Raw genomic sequence first — 25,489 nt, forward strand, 5'->3', positions numbered from 1 at the left:
GCGGGTGAGCGCTCACCTGGTAGAACCAGCCAAACTTGTCGTAGGGGATGCGCACCCCGGGCGGCAGCGGGAAGCTGGAGCCCATGGCGATGACGGGGTCGGAGTAGCCCTGGAAGAGCAGCTCGCCCACCGTCTTGGTGATGTGCACCTTCTGCCGCATGGTGGAGAAGGCCACCGAGATGGACTTCTGCACGAAGTAGTTCCACTCGCGCGCCACGTACGACGCCGTCTGCGGACAGCAGGAGGCTCCTGTGTGTACACGTATACTGGGGCCGTCAGGCGGCAATAAGTGTCGTATCCTGCTCACTTTACAGGAGGCTCCTGTGTGTACACGTATACTGGGCCCATCAGGCGGCAATAAGTGTCGTATCCTGCTCATTTTACAGGATGCTGCTGTATGTACACGCATACTGGGCCCGTCAGGCGGCAATAAGTGTCGTATCCTGCTCATTTTACAGGATGCTGCTGTATGTACACGCATACTGGGCCATCAGGCGGCAATAAGTGTTGTATCCTGCTCATTTTACAGGATGCTGCTCTATGTACACGCATACTGGGCCCGTCAGGCGGCAATAAGTGTCGTATCCTGCTCATTTTACAGGATGCTGCTGTATGTACACGCATACTGGGCCCGTCAGGCGGCAATAAGTGTCGTATCCTGCTCATTTTACAGGATGCTGCTGTATGTACACACATACTGGGCCCGTCAGGCGGCAATAAGTGTCGTATCCTGCCCATTTTACAGGAGGCTGCTTTATGTACACGCATACTGGACCCATCAGGCGGCAATAAGTGTCGTATCCTGCTCATTTTACAGGATGCTGCTGTATGTACACGCATACTGGGCCCATCAGGCGGCAATAAGTGTCGTATCCTGCTCATTTTACAGGATGCTGCTGTATGTACACGCATACTGGGCCCATCAGGCGGCAATAAGTGTCGTATCCTGCTCATTTTACAGGAGGCTGCTTTATGTACACGCATACTGGGCCCATCAGGCGGCAATAAGTGTCGTATCTACTCATTTTACAGGAGGCTGCTTTATGTACACGCATACTGGGCCCATCAGGCGGCAATAATTGTCGTATCCTGCCTATTTTACAGGATGCTGCTGTATGTACACGCATACTGGGCCCATCAGGCGGCAATAAGTGTCGTATCCTGCTCATTTTACAGGATGCTGCTGTATGTACACGCATACTGGGCCCATCAGGCGGCAATAAGTGTCGTATCCTGCTCATTTTACAGGAGGCTGCTTTATGTACACGCATACTGGGCCCATCAGGCGGCAATAAGTGTCGTATCCTGCTCATTTTACAGGAGGCTGCTTTAATGTACTCGCATACTGGGCCCATCAGGCAGCAATAAGTGTCGTATCCTGCTCATTTTACAGGATGCTGCTGTATGTACACGCATACTGGGCCCATCAGGCGGCAATAAGTGTCGTATCCTGCTCATTTTACAGGAGGCTGCTTTATGTACACGCATACTGGGCCCATCAGGCGGCAATAAGTGTCGTATCTACTCATTTTACAGGAGGCTGCTTTATGTACACGCATACTGGGCCCATCAGGCGGCAATAATTGTCGTATCCTGCTCATTTTACAGGATGCTGCTGTATGTACACGCATACTGGGCCCATCAGGCGGCAATAAGTGTCGTATCCTGCTCATTTTACAGGATGCTGCTGTATGTACACGCATACTGGGCCCATCAGGCGGCAATAAGTGTCGTATCCTGCTCATTTTACAGGAGGCTGCTTTATGTACACGCATACTGGGCCCATCAGGCGGCAATAAGTGTCGTATCCTGCTCATTTTACAGGAGGCTGCTTTAATGTACTCGCATACTGGGCCCATCAGGCAGCAATAAGTGTCGTATCCTGCTCATTTTACAGGATGCTGCTGTATGTACACGCATACTGGGCCCATCAGGCGGCAATAAGTGTCGCATCCTGCTCATTTTACAGGATGCTGCTGTATGAACACACATACTGGGCCCATCAGGCGGCAATAAGTGTCGTATCCTGCTCATTTTACAGGATGCTGCTGTATGTACACGCATACTGGGCCCATCAGGCGGCAATAAGTGTCGTATCCTGCTCATTTTACAGGATGCTGCTGTATGTACACGCATACTGGGCCCATCAGGCGGCAATAAGTGTCGTATCCTGCTCATTTTACAGGATGCTGCTGAATGTACACGCATACTGGGCCCATCAGGCGGCAATAAGTGTCGTATCCTGCTCATTTTACAGGATGCTGCTGTATGTACACGCATACTGGGCCCGTCAGGCGGCAATAAGTGTCGTATCCTGCTCATTTTACAGGATGCTGCTGTATGTACACGCATACTGGGCCCGTCAGGCGGCAATAAGTGTCGTATCCTGCTCATTTTACAGGATGCTGCTGAATGTACACGCATACTGGGCCCATCAGGCGGCAATAAGTGTCGTATCCTGCTCATTTTACAGGATGCTGCTGTATGTACACGCATACTGGGCCCATCAGGCGGCAATAAGTGTCGTATCCTGCTCATTTTACAGGATGCTGCTGTATGTACACGCATACTGGGCCCGTCAGGCGGCAATAAGTGTCGTATCCTGCTCATTTTACAGGATGCTGCTGTATGTACACGCATACTGGGCCCGTCAGGCGGCAATAAGTGTCGTATCCTGCTCATTTTACAGGATGCTGCTGAATGTACACGCATACTGGGCCCATCAGGCGGCAATAAGTGTCGTATCCTGCTCATTTTACAGGATGCTGAGGAATGTACACGCATACTGGGCCCATCAGGCGGCAATAAGTGTCGTATCCTGCTCATTTTACAGGATGCTGCTGTATGTACACGCATACTGGGCCCATCAGGCGGCAATAAGTGTCGTATCCTGCTCATTTTACAGGATGCTGCTGAATGTACACGCATACTGGGCCCATCAGGCGGTAATAAGTGTCGTATCCTGCTCATTTTACAGGATGCTGCTGTATGTACACGCATACTGGGCCCGTCAGGCGGCAATAAGTGTCGTATCCTGCTCATTTTACAGGATGCTTCTGTATGTACACGCATACTGGGCCCATCAGGCGGCAATAAGTGTAGTATCCTGCTCATTTTACAGGATGCTGCTGAATGTACACGCAAACTGGGCCCATCAGGCGGTAATAAGTGTCGTATCCTGCTCATTTTACAGGATGCTGCTGAATGTACACGCATACTGGGCCCATCAGGCGGCAATAAGTGTCGTATCCTGCTCATTTTACAGGATGCTGCTGAATGTACACGCATACTGGGCCCATCAGGCGGTAATAAGTGTCGTATCCTGCTCATTTTACAGGATGCTGCTGAATGTACACGCATACTGGGCCCATCAGGCGGCAATAAGTGTCGTATCCTGCTCATTTTACAGGATGCTGCTGTATGTACACGCATACTGGGCCCGTCAGGCGGCAATAAGTGTCGTATCCTGCTCATTTTACAGGATGCTGCTGTATGTACACGCATACTGGGCCCATCAGGCGGCAATAAGTGTCGTATCCTGCTCATTTTACAGGATGCTGCTGAATGTACACGCATACAGGGCCCATCAGGCGGTAATAAGTGTCGTATCCTGCTCATTTTACAGGATGCTGCTGTATGTACACGCATACTGGGCCCATCAGGCGGCAATAAGTGTCGTATCCTGCTCATTTTACAGGATGCTGCTGAATGTACACGCATACTGGGCCCATCAGGCGGCAATAAGTGTCGTATCCTGCTCATTTTACAGGATGCTGCTGTATGTACACGCATACTGGGCCCGTCAGGCGGCAATAAGTGTCGTATCCTGCTCATTTTACAGGATGCTGCTGTATGTACACGCATACTGGGCCCGTCAGGCGGCAATAAGTGTCGTATCCTGCTCATTTTACAGGATGCTGCTGAATGTACACGCATACTGGGCCCATCAGGCGGCAATAAGTGTCGTATCCTGCTCATTTTACAGGATGCTGCTGTATGTACACGCATACTGGGCCCGTCAGGCGGCAATAAGTGTCGTATCCTGCTCATTTTACAGGATGCTGCTGTATGTACACGCATACTGGGCCCATCAGGCGGCAATAAGTGTCGTATCCTGCTCCTTTTACAGGAGGCTGCTTTATGTACACGCATACTGGGCCCATCAGGCGGCAATAAGTGTCATATCCTGCTCGTTTTACAGGAGGCTCAGGTTTAAACAAACGGTTTTGCAATAGACATAAGTTTTTCTCATACTAATTAAATTTATGAAACATAATATAAAATACCCCATTTAAATGCTATTTTAGGGAAACATAGAGTACTCAGTACAGTGGAACTTGACACACACAGCGCTGTGAGATTTTTATGAACTGAGCAACGTTTCATAGCGTACGCCATAACACGCTAGCCGTTAAGATGCTGTTCTGTCCATCGTCAGCTCGAGCCACACTGGTTCTCGCGGCAGTTCGGAGCATTTTTCACTCGAGCGAGTCACACCTCTATCGAATGCAATCAGTTATCAGCCAGCATTCCACCCACATACATGTTACCTTTTCATACACGTGTTTGTTGTACAAGAAGTTTCAGTAACGCAATTTTATCATAAATCTTTTTTTTTCTTGATGAATAAAAGAATAACAAAATCAGAGAAAACAGTTATGGGTTCACCCATTGCTCCAAAATCAACAGAATAAAGGAAGAATATTCGACAATACATCGCCAGTTTGTAAGCGATATTATAAAATGTTATAAATGTTACCGTACCTCTGACAGTGAGGACTCGAATCACTGGAAATCACCTATATTACATGTCGAAGGACATGAAACATCTCAGTAGTACATTTCCCCACAGAAAGCGCTTCAGCTCTTCATGTTACACACCTACAGTAGTATTGTCAACTATGTAGTCTGTGTGTTTGTCCTGTATGTGAAGACTAACATGTTTTGGCAAGGGAGGGGAAAAGGAATGTGAATCCTGTTCCTTAATCAAACCATTTAAGTAGCATTAAACAATTTTAACAACAAAAATTTGTATTTTATTTTATCCACCTTAGCACTGATAACTGATAATAATGGATCGAGTTGCAATTAGCTCAAAGAAAAATTATAAAAAAAGTAATCAGCATAAATGCCCATTAAAGAATTACTCTTTAAATTTTACATTGGAAGTTTGCTGAGCAAATGATTTTTTTATTTAGATACATTTTGTTTACTGAACATTTTTTTTAAGCCGGGGAACACAATGGCAAGATAAACAAGGTAGGCTGCGTTTTTAAGTATATGTGAACAATATCACATTCGAACTGAATCTACATTGTGTTTTCAATTGAAACACAACCGCAGCAAGACTTGAATAAAAGTTACCAAGCTGATCTGGCTATTGTAACCATGCACAGGTCATCAGTATCATCGTTATCTCGGAATGATAAGCATAGGCGATGGGACCGATTCGGCTTTCAAAATCGTTAAATTTAAGATATTACACGAGACTTCGGTTTTCTAAAGTAAATTTAAAACTATATCAACCAATTTCAAAACAATCCCAAGAAATATTTCTATGCAACCTTACGAAAGAGAAAAGATTTTTAATGTCATGCACAGAAAAATAGACAAGAGATACAATACAATGAATCCTGTATGCTAGATTATTTACAAAAGGTAGAAAATTAATATTCTGTCCTTAAAGGAAATGTCCGTACATTAGTGAATTGAGTGCGGACTTTCAACGTTAGTTAATACACTAGTTTCATATGAGCTTATAATGAGTCTATATCTACTAGCTTCAGCAGAAATTAAAAAAAAACATATTTAAATGAAATACATTCACCAAAAACTCTTAAAAAATTGATCGAGGGGATAACACACAAACTATAAAAAATTTGTAGAAGTATAAATCAATAAATCTCTTCCACTATACTGTCATCGCAAGCTTTTTGGTCAACATCTATAACATGCTTATAAATTTTGTAAGTTTTATGCATAAGTCCCAAAATAAAAGAACTGCTAAAATTTATATGGTAATACACTTAAGAAATTTACGTTGAGAGAATATACCAAAGATTTTTGGATTAAAATTAAATTTACCTATTTATTATATTTATCTTAAATTTAATTAATTATAATAATCTAAATTTAAATACTACGATAACATCCGTAGATATAGCAGCTATGGAATTGTTAATTATTGGCTGGGATGTTTGAGTTATGTTTTCTTTTTAAAACACAAAGTTTTCCAAAGAGAAGAGAACAGTGAGAGAGCAATGCTTGAAGACCCCGAGCCTCCACCGAGCGCCTGAATGACGACCACCCGCGTGGCTTGTGCCGAGCGTGTGGCGTGCACTCCAGGGGCGCTACAGGCAGACCCTGGCTGCTACAGGACAGTACTAATGTTTTGTGTGTGTCTTTTTATCAAGATGGAGCTCCACCCAAATGGTTCCAGATGTTCGTAGTAACTTGAAAAAAAATCTTTCATCACGCTGGATTGGAATGTGTGACGATTACTTGCCTTTTATTCAAATTGCCTCAAAGTTTTCCTGCTCTTCAGACTTGTGATAAATTTTTTAATGGGGTTACAACAAATATAATGTTAATAAACCACATTCTCCGAAAAATCTCAGTGAACACATTGGAATTTCGGTAGCTTTAAGTCATGCAGGTCTCACTCACTTTGTCACACTTGTCAACAATCCAGCAAGTCTCGGGTTACACTTAGCTACTACATACATGCGCCGACATGCGAGTGGCAGACATATGTCACTTACTTTGTAACCCGTGTTAAGGGCCCCGCCTACCTGGGCACACACACGGTGTGCAGAGCTTCAGGAAAAACAACGCGATTTCAAAACTACTCAAGATATCCGAGTGGAGCCTATTTACGAATAGCATTTAAGAGTTCGCCGAGGGCCGAAAAGTACTTTTAATTTCGGGATAAGTTTTTAAACTGTATTTTTAGATGCGTTAAAATGGCTAAAACGCGTGTTTTCAGAGTAATTTTTAGGCATAAAACAATCAGTACAGACTCTTGAAAGCACTTAAGGGGCTTGCATAACACCTTTACCTTCATTTCTCCGCCATATAATGTTACGGTCACCGCTCAAATTTCACAGTTATCCAGTGATGACGAGAAGATTGCGCGCCAGTTCAGAGCCTTGCGCTTAGAGGCTACACCGCGCTTAAAATACCAGCGAGCGTCGCGCTTATCAACCCGCCTCACTAACACACATACACCCCTGACGAGGCGGGCCCCTTAATATCTGGGTGTTAAGTCCGTCGCACTCACTACACCCCACTTGCTGAGAGCTCAGAGTCGGGAAGGTTTGAAAGCTGAGTGTCCAACTTTATCGCACGTGTTGACGGGTAAGTGACACTTGTTGACATCTGCGTGTGCCGCGGGTTGCAGTCGCTAGTCAAGGCAGGTGTCACTCGGCACTGGAGTCACAGGACTCACCACGGCCACCACGTTGAGGGTGGTGATGTTGTCGGCCAGCGAGCCGTTGGAGCGCTCGGCGTCGAAGAACCAGGTGCGGCGCTGCTGGTAGCTGATGGTGTGGTTGTCATTCCACGTCACGTTCACCTTCTCCTCGAGCTCGCTGCAACATGTCCACGACTGTCACGCCACGACTCTCACGCCACGACTCTCACTCCACGACTCTCACTCCACGACTGTCACTCCTAGACTGTCACTCCACGACTGTCACTCCACGACTGTCACTCCACGACTGTCACTCCACGACTGTCACTCCACGACTGTCACTCCACGACTGTCACTCCACGACTGTCACTCCACGACTGTCACTCCACGACTGTCACTCCACGACTGTCACTCCACGACTGTCACTCCACGACTGTCACTCCACGACTGTCACTCCACGACTGTCACGCCACGACTGTCACGCCACGACTCTCACGCCACGACTCTCACTCCACGACAGTCACTCCACGACTGTCACTCGACGACTGTCACTCCACGACTGTCACGCCACGACTGTCACGCCACGACTCTCACGCCACGACTCTCACTCCACGACAGTCACTCCACGACTCTCACGCCACGACTCTCACTCCACGACTCTCACTCCACGACTGTCACTCGACGACTGTCACGCCACGACTCTCACGCCACGACTCTCACTCCACGACTCTCACTCCACGACTGTCACTCCACGACTGTCACTCCACGACTGTCACTCCACGACTGTCACGCCACGACTGTCACGCCACGACTCTCACTCCACGACAGTCACTCCACGACTCTCACTCCACGACTGTCACTCCACGACTGTTACTCCACGACTGTCATGCCACGACTCTCACGCCACGACTGTCACTCCACGACTGTCACTCCACGACTGTCACGCCACGACTGTCACTCCACGACTGTCACTCCACGACTCTCACGCCACGACTCTCACTCCACGACAGTCACTCCACGACTCTCACTCCACGACTCTCACTCCACGACTGTCACGCCACGACTGTCACGCCACGACTGTCACTCCACGACTGTCATGCCACGACTCTCACGCCACGACTGTCACTCCACGACTGTCACTCCACGACTGTCACTCCACGACTGTCACTCCACGACTGTCACTCCACGACTGTCACTCCACGACTGTCACTCCACGACTGTCACGCCACGACTCTCACGCCACGACTCTCACTCCACGACAGTCACTCCACGACTGTCACTCGACGACTGTCACTCCACGACTGTCATGCCACGACTGTCACTCCACGACTCTCACGCCACGACTCTCACTCCACGACTCTCACTCCACGACTGTCACTCGACGACTGTCACGCCACGACTCTCACGCCACGACTCTCACTCCACGACTCTCACTCCACGACTGTCACTCCACGACTGTCACTCCACGACTGTCACTCCACGACTGTCACTCCATACTGTCACTCCACGACTGTCACTCCACGACTGTCACTCCACGACTGTCACACCACGACTGTCACTCCACGACTGTCACTCCACGACTGTCACGCCACGACTGTCACGCCACGACTGTCACTCCACGACAGTCACTCCACGACTGTCACTCCACGACTCTCACTCCAGCGACTGTCACTCCACGACTGTCACGCCACGACTCTCACGCCACGACTCTCACGCCACGACTCTCACTCCACGACAGTCACTCCACGACTCTCACTCCACGACTGTCACTCCACGACTATCACTCCACGACTGTCACTCCACAACTGTCACTCCATGACTGTCACTCCATGACTGTCACTCCACGAATGTCTCTCCACGACTGTCACTCCATGACTGTCATTCCACGACTGTCACACCGCTGCGAGACAGGTGTGCTTGGGAACATGTTTAATTTTATTCTGTCAGTATTAAAGTAAGTTCCCATTTTGTATATGGAAACGTATATTAAATATTTGATAAGGCTAAAATCCAGAAATATTAGTATTTAAATTGAAAAAACAAACGCGTTAATATCACTTGTATACATTTTGCAAAATACTAAAAAAAAATTAATTAAATCTATCAGCATTTATATCATTGCCACAGTATAATCTATACCTTCCTTAAATATCTTAAACCGTGTCACGTTTCTGATACAACTGAGAAATTAGTCACACTTTTATTTAGGGTACATGATGTAAATAATTAAAACTTAATTACATGGTCAATGTTCTTTAAAATCATCGATAAGTTGGAACAGAAAATAATTAAGTACTCTTTCGATATTTATGGGACAGAAAAGACATGGATTCATTAATAATTAATAAAAAAACAAATCATTCTGATGAGCTATTATTTTTTATTTGGCATAACACTTGATAAATTTGAAAATAGTCAATTCTGCTTACTTATATGATGATTCTGGAGGTAGAGACAGGTAATATACATGGAAATGTAAATAAACAGCAGAGAAATGAGGTATCCTCGAACCCAGGAGGTTCCTGTCAGCTGTAAGGCCACATCGCAAGACACGCTCTGTCTGCGCAGATGACACCGCGCACTGCGTTCACACACAGTCTTAGCTCAGCAATTAGTGTGACTTAGATACTCTAGTCAACTACTTCCGGTGAACCATTCTCAAGTCAATTATTACATTTTGTTTTACCATTTCTCTTTTTGCCAAGCGAACCACTGCTTTGTATTTCCGTACCAATACTTGGTGCTCCGCCCCGCCTTATCCCCACCACTGTGCTCTTTATTCCTGACTCACTACTAACAGGTGTAGCTATCATCTATACTATTATACCACTGTAACTGTCTGTTTGTTTGTTTGCTTGTTCAAGCATCACGCAAGAACTAATAGACCGATTCCGATGAAACGTTTTATGTTTTAAAGCTTACAATTACACTTAAAAACTGGTGAGTGTATATATATATATATATATTAATATTCCTTTTTACAACAGTGAGAGGCGTGGTAGTCCAGTGGTTAGAACATTCACCCCCCCCCCCAAGTGACCAAGGTTTGATTCCCGGCGGAGTCGAACCCGGATTTTCCCAAGTGGGAGACGTGGTGGACGATCGATGACATGTGGGTTTTCTCGGGGTTCTCCCGTTTCCCGCACCAGTTCATACCCCATCCCATCTCCCCTCGTGCATTCTCCCTCGGACAGGGCAGCCGGCTCCTGCGAGAGTCAGCCCTTCCATCCATGCTGACCCTGCCTCGGGCGGGACACTGTGTATGTGTCGATTACAACATTACAAAATAAAAACTGATATAGTTTATTGATAATATTTCTGAAATTAAATGTGTTTTTTTTTGTTAAAAGTATGGAATCATTCACAAAATTTTCTGAGAGAGCAGCAATATCAGCAATATCCTGCAGTTGTCACGAGTGAAGTCACGGGTTGTAAGCTAGTATAGTTAATACACTCTCAAAGGAAAACTCTTTAGAGCACTGACACTTGTCAGCCATGTTAACTATCTTCACTTGCTGGGACACTGTCGAGCTGAAACTGCGGTCAACACGGAGCGACTGTCCACACGCACCAACTTATCTGCAGTTATCAGAGGTTTGAGATATTCTGTTTAGTCTTGAGGCGTTTGACACGCCTCCGTTGGTATTTACCTTTTTGCTTGCTAAATTTTATATTTTTAAATCTCCTTTACCTGGTTTGTTGATTATGTTAATAATGCTTAATTATGGATATGCTTTTTTTTTGTCTTGCGTAAAACGCCCTGTAATGTGCCTCAACGGAACTAACTCTAGCGCTCAGCTGTTTTTGTTTCCACGCGGGATCACCGCACGGCGCGCTGGTCGGCATGACGTCACGGGATACGTGCGCGAGCCAGCGGCGGCCGGCGAGGCAGTCGGAGGTGAGCGCCTGGCGGCGCGCACACCTGCTTGCTGAAGGAAGAATGATTGGCTGGATCTCGGCTATGGAGAGGCGGGGTCGCATCCGCCAACGCCTCGATAGGGCAGGACGGACGGCACGTGGCGGAATTGCATTCTACAAGTAAGTCTCGACGCACCATCCAATAGCAACCGAGCACCGGGTCGAGTTTGTGGAACTAACTGAGTGACAAAAAGTGGGTGCCTCCGCGACTGATACTCTAAAATACTATAAATAGTTAACGCCACGAACTTAATGTTTACGTAACTATTTTTTTGGTATAAAGAAGTACGAACTAAATGTTTACGTGAATTTTGTTGGGACCGAAGTGAGTTTTAAACTTTTTTACGGCGTGGGTCCTGTCCGTTGAACGAAAGCTGACACGGGGGCGGGCCTACTGCAACGCCTGTTCAGACCCAATTTGACGAGCTTAGCTCTATGAAACGGGACGTGCGGAGCAATTTAAAGACAGCTAAATAATGCGTGGTCTACGGCGACGTTTCACAGCATCTAGGAGGAAATAAAGAAAAAATTAATAAAAACAGATAACGGACTGAGTTACTCTAGTATGCTAGTATGACGTGTATACCTGTTTCAATATTGTTAATTTGGTTCTTATCACTTGTAAAATCTTTACTTGTTAAAAGAGTGGTAACTATCATTATTATAATTATATTGTTTGTATTTTGCTTTAAAGAAAGGTCGCGACCTGCCATTAATATAAACTTGTGTGTCGGTAAATCAGTACCCAGCTTATACCATGTTGCGAATTCGGATAGATTAAATAGGAGCAAGCCAGTAATACATTACTTTATTCCTAACATCATCCTGTCCTGGTTAGGGAACGTAGTTTTTGCTGGTTTTATAGTTTCTTGGCGACTGCGTACTTTGGCTCGTAATTCGAGTGCCCCAATTAAGGCCTCAGTCTTTCGACTCCTTGTTCCGTCTTTTCACACGACTGCGCAGATCGTGAACCGGCGCCAGTTCCCCTGTCCGGGTGCCGCTGTATATTGTTCCTTAACACGTTGCGTGTGGACCGCCTTAAGTCACATCAATAAAGCCTTCAATGAATGTAGTCTTCGTGAACCAAGAGGTCACGCAGCCATGTCTACGCCTGCCAGCCGCTAGCTCACCGCGTCTACTCCTACAAGTGCTGCCAACCGCGAGCCGCTAGCTCACCGCGTCTACTTCAAGTGTTGCCAATCACGAGATCCGCTGCCAGAAAAGCATCCACTTGTTCGGTTCTCAACATACTCTAAAGCCACAACAATCCAAACTAACTCACAGACACATTCATATGAAAAAAGAACATAACATGTACAAGTCCAACAAGACAGTTTAATGCTCGCTGCAATGTTATGGACGAATGCGCAGCGCTAATATGTGTTATTCTCTCTCATTACTAAACAAACTGACTACGTGTTGAAGAGGAAGGAAGGGGTAAGGGTATAAGATGTGATTAAGAAAAAAAACATTCCGTCAATCATAGCTCAGTAATTATCTTTCCACTTAGTGACACGCCCTTCTTGAAAATTTATTCAAAGTTAACTAGTTACGTTTGGATTGCTGGATGGTCTAAATAACATCTGAACTTGAGTTCTATGTGCTTTATGTTGTACTTTGGCGCTGTTTTTTTTTAAATTCATCACATGATACCCGCATATTAAAACGCTATTATGTATAAATATGTATGTTGTTACATAACACTTAGCGAGCCTAGTATCAAGAGGAAAAAAACTAGTTTTTATTTAATGACACCGCTGGTCTAAAAGTAGTGTTTAGAAGAAAAAAAGTAGTAAACCAGTTTGTTTCACTTAAGGCTATAGGGATGTGCCTTGCCCTTTTCAGGAAATGAGATTAGTTTCGGTCACCGTTCACGCGCAAGAATACATTTACACTAATTTCAGGGAACCTTCCTCTTGGTACATATAGCGTCGTTGTGAAACTGAATAAGTTAAGAATCGTGTTTTCAATGAAGTGATAGGAGTGACGTGAGTGTGAATTAAAGGGATAATTGTGTGGAAGCTGTAAACACGACTTTTACATTAAACCACACTGCGGCACAGATGGACGTGATATCTAGTTTGCCGTGATAGAGTGACTGAGGACCGCGTGGCTCCCGAACTGTTGCCTCATGACGGCCTGTTCCTGAGTGCGCATCCTCTGCGCGGACTAGACAAGCCGTCTCACTGCGAGCGCGCGAGGCAGAGTTCCAGTACCTCTTCAGAGAGACGAGAAAACATATTCCCATGAAGCAATACGTGAGCGGGTGTTCACATAACCTCATTGCTCATGACTAGAGACCTGTAAAATTCGCGGATTCATTTCGCGATAGGATAGAGTCCAAATACTTTTGACATTATTTTGCTTCAGTGATTGGGCTACAGTGTATCTGAAGGACTCTGGGCCAATGAAAAATCTTTAACAGAAGAATTAGCGAATCACGATCATTCCAGTCAACAGGTGTTATGAGTCGGTAACCAATCAGCAGATGTAATTTGCTCGAGTGCGTAGAGGTTCATGGAGTCTATCCTTTAGGGATTTGAAATCGCGAATTTTACAGGTCTCTACTCATGACACACATGTTTATTTGTTAATCATGCAATGAACCACCGACATGTTAAAATACAATTTTGCTTCGATATAGCATTGACGTTAAACAAATCAATTTCCTGGTCTCTCAAAAAATTACTTAGAACACGGCTGGATGAAACCAAGTCTTACGTCACAATGCACGTGTCTTTGCACATGTTTGTTAGAGCGAGCTTAAACTCTGTCCGGGAGCGTGTTTCAAGTGAATAGGCATGAATTGTCATGAACAAAGTAGGTGTAAATTAATATAGATTATTTTCAGCATGATTTCAACGACTTAGGCTAAGAAAAATTAATTTTTTTTGGTACGGTCCTTTAATGTCTATTTTACAATTACTATTATTTTTAGTGTGGCTCCCGGTATTTCCCGGAATATATATATATTTTTTTTTTCACAGTGAAATGAAAGTCATGGTTTATAATTCATGATTAATTAAAAATTAGTTGCAGTTTCGCAGTTTTTTTTTGAAACATAATTTTTGAATAGTTTGTAACAATGTAACAAAAAATAATTTAAAAAAATGGTATTTTTGTTTTACCATGACTCTACTTCCGTATACAACTACTGTAATTTTAAGTTTGTACAATTACCCGGAGAAAAATATTTTTAATATAATGCAGTGACGATATTTAACGAACAAACAAAGAGTTGCGATTCGTGGAAAGGTATCCACCCGCGCATGAATGGGTGGGAGCAGGTAGCAGAGGTCTTACTTGAAGACGTAGGGGCGCGTCTGGGTGGGAGCAGGTAGCGGAGGGCTTACTTGAAGACGTAGGGGCCCGTCTGGGTGGGAGCAGGTAGCGGAGGGCTTACTTGAAGAGGCAGGGGCCCGTCTGGGTGGGAGCAGGTAGCGGAGGGCTTACTTGAAGATGCAGGGGCCCGTCTGGGTGGGAGCAGGTAGCGGAGGGCTTACTTGAAGACGTAGGGGCGCGTCTGGGTGGGAGCAGGTAGCGGAGGGCTTACTTGAAGACGTAGGGGCCCGTCTGGGTGGGAGCAGGTAGCGGAGGGCTTACTTGAAGACGTAGGGGCGCGTCTGGGTGGGAGCAGGTAGCGGAGGGCTTACTTGAAGATGCAGGGGCCCGTCTGGGTGGGAGCAGGTAGCGGAGGGCTTACTTGAAGACGTAGGGGCGCGTCTGGGTGGGAGCAGGTAGCGGAGGGCTTACTTGAAGACGTAGGGGCCCGTCTGGGTGGGAGCAGGTAGCGGAGGGCTTACTTGAAGATGCAGGGGCCCGTCTGGGTGGGAGCAGGTAGCGGAGGTCTTACTTGAAGACGTAGGGACCCGTCTGGGTGGGAGCAAGTAGCGGATGGCTTACTTGAAGATGCAGGGGCCCGTCTGGTTGGGTGCAGGTAGCGGAGGTCTTACTTGAAGACGTAGGGGCCCGTCTGGGTGGGAGCAGGTAGCGGAGGGCTTACTTGAAGACGTAGGGGCCCGTCTGGGTGGGAGCAGGTAGCGGAGGGCTTACTTGAAGATGCAGGGGCCCGTCTGGGTGGGAGCAGGTAGCGGAGGGCTTACTTGAAGACGTAGGGGCGCGTCTGGGTGGGAGCAGGTAGCGGAGGTCTTACTTGAAGACGTAGGGGCCCGTCTGGGTGGGAGCAGGTAGCGGAGGGCTTACTTGAAGACGTAGGGGCGCGTCTGGGTGGGAGCAGGTAGCGGAGGGCTTACTTGAAGATGCAGGGGCCCGTCTGGGTGGGAGCAGGTAGCGGAGGGCTTACTTGAAGACGTAGGGGCGCGTCTGGGTGGGAGCAGGTAGCGGAGGGCTTACTTGAAGACGTAGGGGCCCGTCTGGGTGGGAGCAGGTAGCGGAGGGCTTACTTGAAGATGCAGGGGCCCGTCTGGGTGGGAGCAGGTAGCGGAGGTCTTACTTGAAGACGTAGGGGCCCATCTGGGTGGGAGCAGGTTGTTACGCCCCTCGTGCCTCAAAGTTGAATTATTTTAAATTAATTAAAAAGAGCCTTGGAAACTTGCTGGGTAAGAAAAATAAGAAAATTAAGTAATTGACCAGAGGTGGCACGAGGTGGAGAACAAGATAATTTGGATCTCCCTGACACAAGCAACTTGGGAGGAGTATGGATCTTTTAAGGGAAGAAGGTATATCATAAATAAATTAACACTACACAAGTAGCTTGGTCTATAGGTTCCCTGGTTTATTATTAAGGAATTTTGTGTTCGTATTATTCAAACCTGACAATAAAAAGCTTAGTAAATAACAAAGTTAAAGAGGGCGCCCCAGGAGTAATTAAAACAGTACATGTTACACCTTAGCAAAAATTATTACATAATTAAAATTTAAAAATTGCACCAAATTTGAATGTCCCAACAATTACATCGCTGATTAGTTTTATTGATTCTACATATTCTTGAGGAAAGCACTGTTCGCTGGTAGGCTATTCATTCGATTAATGTAGTTCGTAGCTAGAAAGTGGGGGGGCAGGGGGATGTTGATTTCACATTACCACCCGGGTCTTCAAAAAATAACGTCGGGTCGCGGAAACCTCTCTTCTAACGTGACCCGCAGTGGAGGTGCAGGACCACGAGCTGGGAGCAATTTGTCTCTCCAGCACTTCGACCCTGTCTGAAACCCAAATCAAATTCAAAACGAATTAGACTTGCTTCCAGACAGTCCTATACCGTCGGCGCAAAAGGCCAACAAACGGGAATGGGGGGGAAAAGAAAAAAAATTACTCACCAACCAGGGTGTAGAGTTCGGAGCTCACTAGGTGTCTCGCGCCGACATCAGGATGCCGCGGACCGAGAAATCAGGATGCGCGGACGAAACCGGAATTTTTAGAATTAAATAAGAAGAAATAAAAATTTAACTACGCATGACTTTTCTAAAAACTACCTCTGCCTGGCTACTGTACAAACGGGATAACATCCCTTAAGCAAACTGACTACATTCTCGTGCACGCGAAAATCACCGTTCCCGCAAAAAGCCTCTTAGCGCAGAGGACGTAGAGGAGACGAGGTCAGTAGCCGAGGTCAGAGGGCTGAGTCCCCGCAATCGGCCACAGCACCTAATTAAATCGGGCGGTAAGGCCCCGGGTCAAAGGAGGGGGTAGGTTCGGTTCTAAGCCGAAAATTTCCGAAGGAGTCCGAGGCGGTCGTGACAACAACACGACATGCGCGCTCTCTACCGGACCGAAACGAAAGCAAAGAGCAATCGACTTCTCCGGGCCGCGAGAGGAAAGCATAGTGCCTTATGGCACCGCGACGCTGCCTTCTAGCGGTGTAAGGGGGAACTACTTGAGGTGGTGAGCAGACTTGCCACCAGGTGTCATGAGGGTAAGCTCTGCACGCTGGCGACCAGGCCCGCGGTTACCTTTTTTTTTCCGCTAGATGTCGGGGATGAGTCTGTCGTACCCGGGAGAAGGTTTTTGCATCAGGTCATCGTCCCGTCCGGTCACTGCTCTTAGCTTAGATTCTCAGAACTAAAGTGAGGAGGAGAGAGAGGAAGGGGGGGCAGAAATAGCCACTAAGGTGGGAACGCAGCTCCACTGGAGACTGCTTCGTGACGAGACATGCTTTTCTCAGCAGGCCTCTACAAGGTAGCAGCTTGCAGCCCAGGAGCTGCTCAAAGCAGTTTTGGTCATGCAGGGAATTAAAATTACAAACTCGGGGCGTGACTGCAGGCGAGAGAAATTTCAACCGGGCTGACCATGTCCACATTAGACAGCAAAATATCAGATTGGCCCCCCTGGGAAGGGGCTTCGGTCCACTGGCACCAAGTTTAAATCGGTGGCGTACACCGGCCTAACAAAAAGTAAATCACCCCCATTAACCACCAGATAAATTAAAAAAAATGGAAACCCCAAAAAATTTTAAAATTATAGAATAAATTAAAAAAAGTGACGAAATGCCTAATTTCCGGCACATAATCCCCCGCTTGAATGCTGAGCATATAGGGAAAATAAAACAAACACTTACACTGCTCATTAAAACTAGTACCAGGTTCGCCTGTATCCTACTACTTATATTCTAACACCTTTGAGACGCGTCCGCCTCTCAGGCACAACATATCGATAACCCTTAAATAATATTATTAACTAAGAGCTTATTAACTAAGTGGCCACTTAAAACTAATACAACGTAAAGCTAGCATTCTTATTTCTAGTACCATGGATTTTTAAGACCTCGAGGATTTCTGGCATGCCTAATATTAGAGAGTCCCCTGTGTTAGGGGAAAGAAATTAAACACATCTACTTTAAGTCAGCCTGTGTTTTCTTTAGATGGGAGATGTGCGCTCTGGTCACGAATTCTCCTGAACTGGGGTCAGCTAGGCTAACCGTCACTGGCGTTAAAAATCGCTGTATTTGAAAAGGACCTCTCCAGCGGTACGCCAGCTTGGCGGAAAACTTATCCACTGCCTTGCTGAGTGGGTGTGCCTTACAAAGCACAAAATCGCCTACCCTGTAAGGGTTAGGAGATCGGTTTTCGTTGTATTTCTTTTTTCTGCTCTCATGAGCCAGGTTGAGATTTTTACGAGCTCGTCTCCAAATCTCCCTGATGTCTCTCGGATCATCGGGCAATAGGTCATTCAAAGACCAAAGATTTGAAAGAGGGGTATTAGGTCGGTAAGTGAACATGAGTTCGAAAGGAGTACTTTTGTGTCCTTCATGATGTGCATAATTAAAGGCCATTTGCAGCCACACCAAATTCGAATCCCATTTATCCTGCTCCTGCGCATGGTAAGCTATTAGAGCAGACCGGAGATTGCGGTTGAATCTCTCAGCATGCGAGGGCTGTGGATAATAAGGCGAGGTTGTGACGTGCAGAATGCCATGTGAGAAGCACATGTTCTTAAAAATCCTAGCCGTGAACTGGGTTGCATTATCTGACACTACTATAGACGGGACTCCCGACGTCTTGAAGATCTGATTACGTAGCGCAGATACTGTGTTTTCTGCGGTGGCTTTTCGCATGGGGATGAGCCAGACAAATTTTGTGAAGGCGTCGATACACACCAGCAGCATAGTGTTTCCTGTCTTTGAGCGCGGTAAAGGCCCGACAAAGTCGATAAACATCTTTTGCATGGGGCGCTCGGCCACATCTGAAGTTGAATAACCGAAACGAGTGTTCTGCGCTGGCTTACTCAGCGCACAGATTTTGCATAGTTTCACCTGCTCGGTGATGTCCTTGTGCATGCCGTCCCACACGAAATGACGTCGGATCGCCTGAATGGTCTTATATATACCGAGGTGTGCGCCCACCGGCGAGGTGTGATAATAATGGAATATCATATTACGTAGATTTTGTGGGAGCACGATTTTGTATGTTTTTGATTGGGGGGTGCGTTTTTGCAACAGCCCCTTAGATATCCTAAAGTATTTTGGCGCTGTTCCTGAACTAAAAAGTTTAATAATACTGGAAATGTGTGGGTCAGCTTCCTGCTGGCTCTGTAAATCCTGAAATGCCAACGGAAACTCTATCAATAGGGCTTGACATAAGAGTGGTGTTCCTTCGGGCGGAGCCTGAGTTGGATTTTCGAACATGCGCGACAGTGTGTCCGCTACTATGTTCTGTGTGCCACGAATGTGTTGGATTTTGAACTTTAAAGAGGAAATTTTCGCAATCCATCGCCCGAGTTTCCCTAATTGTTTCGGGTGTGCCAAAAGCCAGGCTAATGCCTGATTATCTGTCTCTAACAGGAATTCCCTGTGTTCTATAAATTGGCGGAATTTGTCGATGCCAAATACCACGGCGAGGCATTCTAATTCGTAGATCGAGGAGGCTTTCCTCTCGGCGTGGGTAAGTGTCCGCGATGCAAACGCAATGGGCTGTCTGCAGCCTTCGACTTCCTGTGACAGTACTGCGCCAATAGCCACACTGGACGCATCAGTCTGTAAAATGAAAGGTTTGGTGAAATCTGCCATGCGGAGTACAGGAGGGGAAGAAATCGCCTGTTTCAGGAAATTAAAGGCTTTTTCTTGTTCCGGACCCCATGTGAAAGGTGTGTTTTTCTTACGCAACGTATTTAGTGGTGCTGCGTGCTCAGAGAAATTAGGAATATATTTTGAGTAAAAATTTGCCATACCAATAAAACGTGAAATACCCTTAGGGTTTGTGGGAGGCGGAAAATCACGAATAGCTTGTGTACGTGAAGGATCAATGGTGACTCCCTTGCTAGAAACCAGGTGTCCTAGAAAAGACAGTTCTTGAACTGAAAACTTAACCTTTTTTGTGTTGACAGTTAACCCTGCTTTACGAAATCTACTTAGGACTTCCTCTAAATGTTTGATGTGTTCTTCGAATGTTTCTGAATATACGACGACATCGTCTAGGTAGTTGTACACTGTTTTGAATTTTAGATCTCCTAGTATCTGATCCAGGAGTCGGGTTAGTACTTGGGCTCCCGTGGCAAGTCCGAAAGGTACTACTGTGTATTGGTACAAGTTCCAAGGGACACAGAAGGCTGTGATGGGTTTTGAATCCGCAGTAAGGGGAATTTGGTGGTAGGCAGAATTTAGATCAAACACACTAAAATATTTGGCCTTACCGAACCAATGAAAAGCAGTGTTTAGGTCTGGCAAAGGTATGTTTTGTATGACTATTTTCTCATTAACTTTTCTGTAATCAATTACACATCGTTGTTGATCCTTGCCCTTAGGCACCAGGAAAGCTGGGGAACTGTAGGCGGAGGTCGAGGGTTCGATTACCCCTTTTTCTAAAAGCTCCTGAACATGATTGCGCATCGTCTGCATCTTAGGGCCTAAAAATTGATAAGGGTGAGATCTCACTGGTATTTTATCCGCTAACTCAATTTGGTACTCGACTAAATTTGTGCGACCTAGTTTACTACTCAAGACATCTGGAAAACTACTGCATAATTTATCAATGGCGGCCCGCTGCTGTGTATTAAGGTGCTCGTGTGAAGTGGTGTTACCCTGATCCAAGATGGCTGCCGTTGGCTCGGCCGGAACTGAAACTATTTGTTCAGGGGTCCCACAAGGAATAGGATTACCCATGTTGAATTTGAAAACGAAATTCTTCGCCTGAAGATTAATGATTAGACCTGTCTTGGCGATGAAATCAGACCCGTAGATTAGGTCTGTGGCAAGTTGATCAGACACCAAAAATGGGAAATTCCATGAATATAAATCAATCTTCACCTTGATCACAACTGCTAACGTAATATTTAATGGCTGCTCTGAAGCTGTGAAACATTGTAACTTAGTGGTCTCAGTCTTTAGAATTAATTTGCTATGTTTTAACTTGTTAAATAACTGCCCAGAAATCAGGCTGCGCGCTGATCCTGTATCAATTAGTCCCGATACAGTGTGTTCGCCAATCGTTGTTACTGCATACGGAATTACTGTAGGAATATTGCCAAATATTTGGTGGCACTTTCTCTTGCCCTTATTTGTAGGATCAACACACGTTTTACATGAGTACGTGTGCGTTGAATTACCATTTCCCTTATTTTTGTTATTTCTCCTGCTATTGTGCTTTCTTTGTTTATGTTTGTGACCTCGCTTGTTACTTTTATTCCTGGACTCCTTGTTGTTAGGATTATTGTTTTTGTGTAATGGTGTTTCTTGTGTACGGCCATTACTTGGCGCAAGTTGAACTTCCCACTTATAAGAAAAATTTTTAACACTTGAATTTTTCGGTGGCCCTGAATAAGGTTGTTCAGGCCACCGCGTTATGCGTTTTTTGGAGTGTCGCCATTTTGTTTGTTGTTTTTGTGGTAACACTGGGCCAGGGAATGCCCGTCTCTTTTACAGAAATTACAATGTGTATTTTGTTGATACCTCCCTTGTGGCCTTGAAGATAAAAATGTATTGCCCTGATGTTTCTGTGCTGCATTCTTATGTTGCGAATTACTGCGCTCCGCTCCTGCGCTGCTACCTTGTTGACTAGCGAATGTGGCTTGTTTATTTCGCTGAAAATCAGCGTATTCTATGTTTGTGGCGTGTACGCAAAGTTTATCTAGTTCAGCATAATTTTGGGGGCGTGCCTGGAACACTGAGCGCGAGCGCTCCGCTGGGTTCAAACCGTCTAGAATCGTACTCACGACCTCTCTCTCGGAAACCTTTAGCCTGAGTACCTGGTTGGCTTCGCGTATGTCAGCCACGTAATTTGGCAAGGCTTCATTACGCTGCTGCAGTCGGTTAAACCACTCCAACCGGATGTTTGTGAGTAGCCTACTCGGTATACAAACATTTAACACGTCTTCATGAAACTCGTCGAAAGTGAGGTCATTCTCAATGGCAGCCATGATCCGCTCACTTAAGGGAGCTTGGGTGTATGGGTAAACAATTTCAAAAATTCGTTTGTCGGGAATCCCTCCCTTTTGTCGCAGCTTTAATAAGACTCGAAGGAAATCAATTAGTTTGTGTGCGTCCAGACCCGACGCCTCTGGCAAATCCTTGAGTAACCTTTCTACAGGATGGGTGATTTTTCCGTATAAACTGTAGCCAGTTTCTGGGGCTGTCGTGCTCCTCAATACTGAGTCGTGGGGCTGAGCCGCGGCTCCTGCCGGCTGAGGTGAAGGCTGGTGTGACACCGGGTGCGACTGAGTCTGTTCCCGAGTCGCACCCGAGGGGCTGATTTGTGGTGGAGTGAGCTGGGGCGTTGTGAGTGGCGGCTGCAGAATACCAGCACTCGGAAGTGGGGTGGTTTGCCATGAAGGAAACTGTGGCTGAAATTGAGCATAAGGGTTAAAATAGCCCTGAGCGATCGGATACGGGAAAAACATGTTTGGTGGGTATGGTTGCGTCATTTGGTGTGCCAAGGTTGGTAATCCCTGTGAAAATGTCACGCTAGTGACGGGGTGGGTTGTCACATGACTCGTTGTAATGTTTGTCGCCGCTGTCGTCGACTGCACAAGCGGCTCTGAATGAGTGGTAGATACGTGTATCGGTTGGTTTGGAAGCGACGTTAGTGGCTGTGAGTCAGGGGCTGCGTCTGGTAATCTGCTCGTTTCCGTCTCCTGTCTGTTTACCGTCGCCCGTACTTCTGATTGTCGCGTGTCGGGTTGCTCTACTCCCAGGGGCAAGCTAGGATCGTCCCCTTCCGGGAAGGCGGGACAATCGATGCCTAAAGCCTGTGCCCCAGCCACATAATGCTGACTGCGTCGTGTGTCTTCCAAAACGGCTGCTCTCGCCGCCAATTTTGAATGGAAACCTGCCGTATGTTGCAAACATCGTTCTACCTCTTTTATATAAATTCCATGGAGAAGGTCTGCCGAAAGCTGTTTCAGGTTTCGCAAACGTCGGGTAACATGTTTTAGCCTGACTATATGTCGCTCGACATTGGGTAAATTTTCCTCCACATCTAGATAACTTACGAAAGCCGATATATCATAAAACTTGGCGCAAGCCAGGTTGAATTCTTCAGTTACATCTAAATCCAAATTCGATACACTAGTGGGCACGCCATCATGAAGGGCGGCCCTGAGCCTCTTCCTGAGGACTTGCACATTGCCACTGGAGGGCAAATTGCGTAGCTGTAACTCATAGGTCAGCTCATCTGACAGCAATAACTCCGGCTTAAACATACTGCTCGGACGTAAATTACTGCTAATTAAAACAAAAATTTAACACACATGTACGATTCAAACGTACACCATAAATACTCCTCTCTTAATAACTATCTTAATTTTAAATACCTCATAAGGCTTCCTATATTAATATCAAATACCAACTAGCCCCAATGTGCGGGGAGTAAGTCACACTTTCAAGGTGGGGGGGTATGTGCCCAAACTTATTTGCGTATAAAGTTGCCGTACTACTCTGACAACTGCGCGAACGTCCCCTGTCAGCTTGACCTGCACCACCTGTATAAGTCCACAAGGGGATTGACCTGCCACTCGCAAGGTCGTCTGCCACGACGGACAAGGGAGAGGGGTGTGCGGGAGGAACAGGGCCGTGTCGTCGCCCTCAGATAACGGGTGTGTCGCAGGCACGAGCGGGCTGGGGGGGGGGGGGGGGCACGCCAGCTGAGCCGAGTGATAAGACACGTCTCGCTGCCGGCCTGCTAGCGGATGGCACGCCGCGACTTCTTGCGCCGCGCGCAGACTAAGTCCACACGGGCCTTTAAAACTCAATCATAACTTTAAAATAGAAAAGCAATATAACTACCTGGTGTACCAGCGATCAGTTCACAATGTTATTATTACAAACTTGCTATCACAAAATTTAATTAATTTTTTTTATATTTATTATTATTATTATTATTATTATTTTAAGTATGCCTACTCGATTTAGGTATGCCCATAGACCAAACCACGCTCTGCTACCAATTGTTACGCCCCTCGTGCCTCAAAGTTGAATTATTTTAAATTAATTAAAAAGAGCCTTGGAAACTTGCTGGGTAAGAAAAATAAGAAAATTAAGTAATTGACCACAGGTGGCACGAGGGGGAGAACAAGATAATTTGGATCTCCCTGACACAAGCAACTTGGGAGGAGTATGGATCTTTTAAGGGAAGAAGGTATATCATAAATAAATTAACACTACACAAGTAGCTTGGTCTATAGGTTCCCTGGTTTATTATTAAGGAATTTTGTGTTCGTATTATTCAAACCTGACAATAAAAATCTTAGTAAATAACAAAGTTAAAGGGGGCGCCCCAGGAGTAATTAAAACAGTACATGTTACACCTTAGCAAAAATTATTACATACTTAAAATTTAAAAATTGCACCAAATTTGAATGTCCCAACAATTACATCGCTGATTAGTTTTATTGATTCTACATATTCTTGAGGAAAGCACTGTTCGCTGGTAGGCTATTCATTCGATTAATGTAGTTCGTAGCTAGAAAGTGGGGGGGGGGGGATGTTGATTTCACATTACCACCCGGGTCTTCAAAAAATAACGTCGGGTCGCGGAAACCTCTCTTCTAACGTGACCCGCAGTGGAGGTGCAGGACCACGAGCTGGGAGCAATTTGTCTCTCCAGCACTTCGACCCTGTCTGAAACCCAAATCAAATTCAAAACGAATTAGACTTGCTTCTAGACAGTCCTATACCGTCGGCGCAAAAGGCCAACAAACGGGAATGGGGGGGAAAAGAAAAAAAATTACTCACCAACCAGGGTGTAGAGTTCGGAGCTCACTAGGTGTCTCGCGCCGACATCAGGATGCCGCGGACCGAGAAATCAGGATGCGCGGACGAAACCGGAATTTTTAGAATTAAATAAGAAGAAATAAAAATTTAACTACGCATGACTTTTCTAAAAACTACCTCTGCCTGGCTACTGTACAAACGGGATAACATCCCTTAAGCAAACTGACTACATTCTCGTGCACGCGAAAATCACCGTTCCCGCAAAAAGCCTCTTAGCGCAGAGGACGTAGAGGAGACGAGGTCAGTAGCCGAGGTCAGAGGGCTGAGTCCCCGCAATCGGCCACAGCACCTAATTAAATCGGGTGGTAAGGCCCCGGGTCAAAGGAGGGGGTAGGTTCGGTTCTAAGCCGAAAATTTCCGAAGGAGTCCGAGGCGGTCGTGACAACAACACGACATGCGCGCTCTCTACCGGACCGAAACGAAAGCAAAGAGCAATCGACTTCTCCGGGCCGCGAGAGGAAAGCATAGTGCCTTATGGCACCGCGACGCTGCCTTCTAGCGG

At 46.1% G+C, this 25,489-nt stretch overlaps 1 protein-coding gene across 2 annotated transcripts in view; it reads right to left on the minus strand.

Annotated features, from left to right (window-relative positions):
* Positions 1 to 25,489, minus strand: part of LOC134538532 (protein peste-like) — a 155,158-nt gene that overhangs the window by 27,489 nt on the left and 102,180 nt on the right. For both annotated transcript variants that reach the window (XM_063379936.1, XM_063379937.1), the window contains exons 4-5: positions 7,448 to 7,589; positions 17 to 229 (exon numbers count right to left, since the gene is read on the minus strand). In XM_063379936.1, coding sequence (XP_063236006.1) covers positions 17 to 229; positions 7,448 to 7,589 — 355 coding nt within the window. The remainder of the gene's footprint in view (positions 1 to 16; positions 230 to 7,447; positions 7,590 to 25,489) is intronic.

Source organism: Bacillus rossius, chromosome 13 (genome assembly GCF_032445375.1).
Source record: "Bacillus rossius redtenbacheri isolate Brsri chromosome 13, Brsri_v3, whole genome shotgun sequence".
Lineage (NCBI taxonomy): Eukaryota > Metazoa > Arthropoda > Insecta > Phasmatodea > Bacillidae > Bacillus > Bacillus rossius.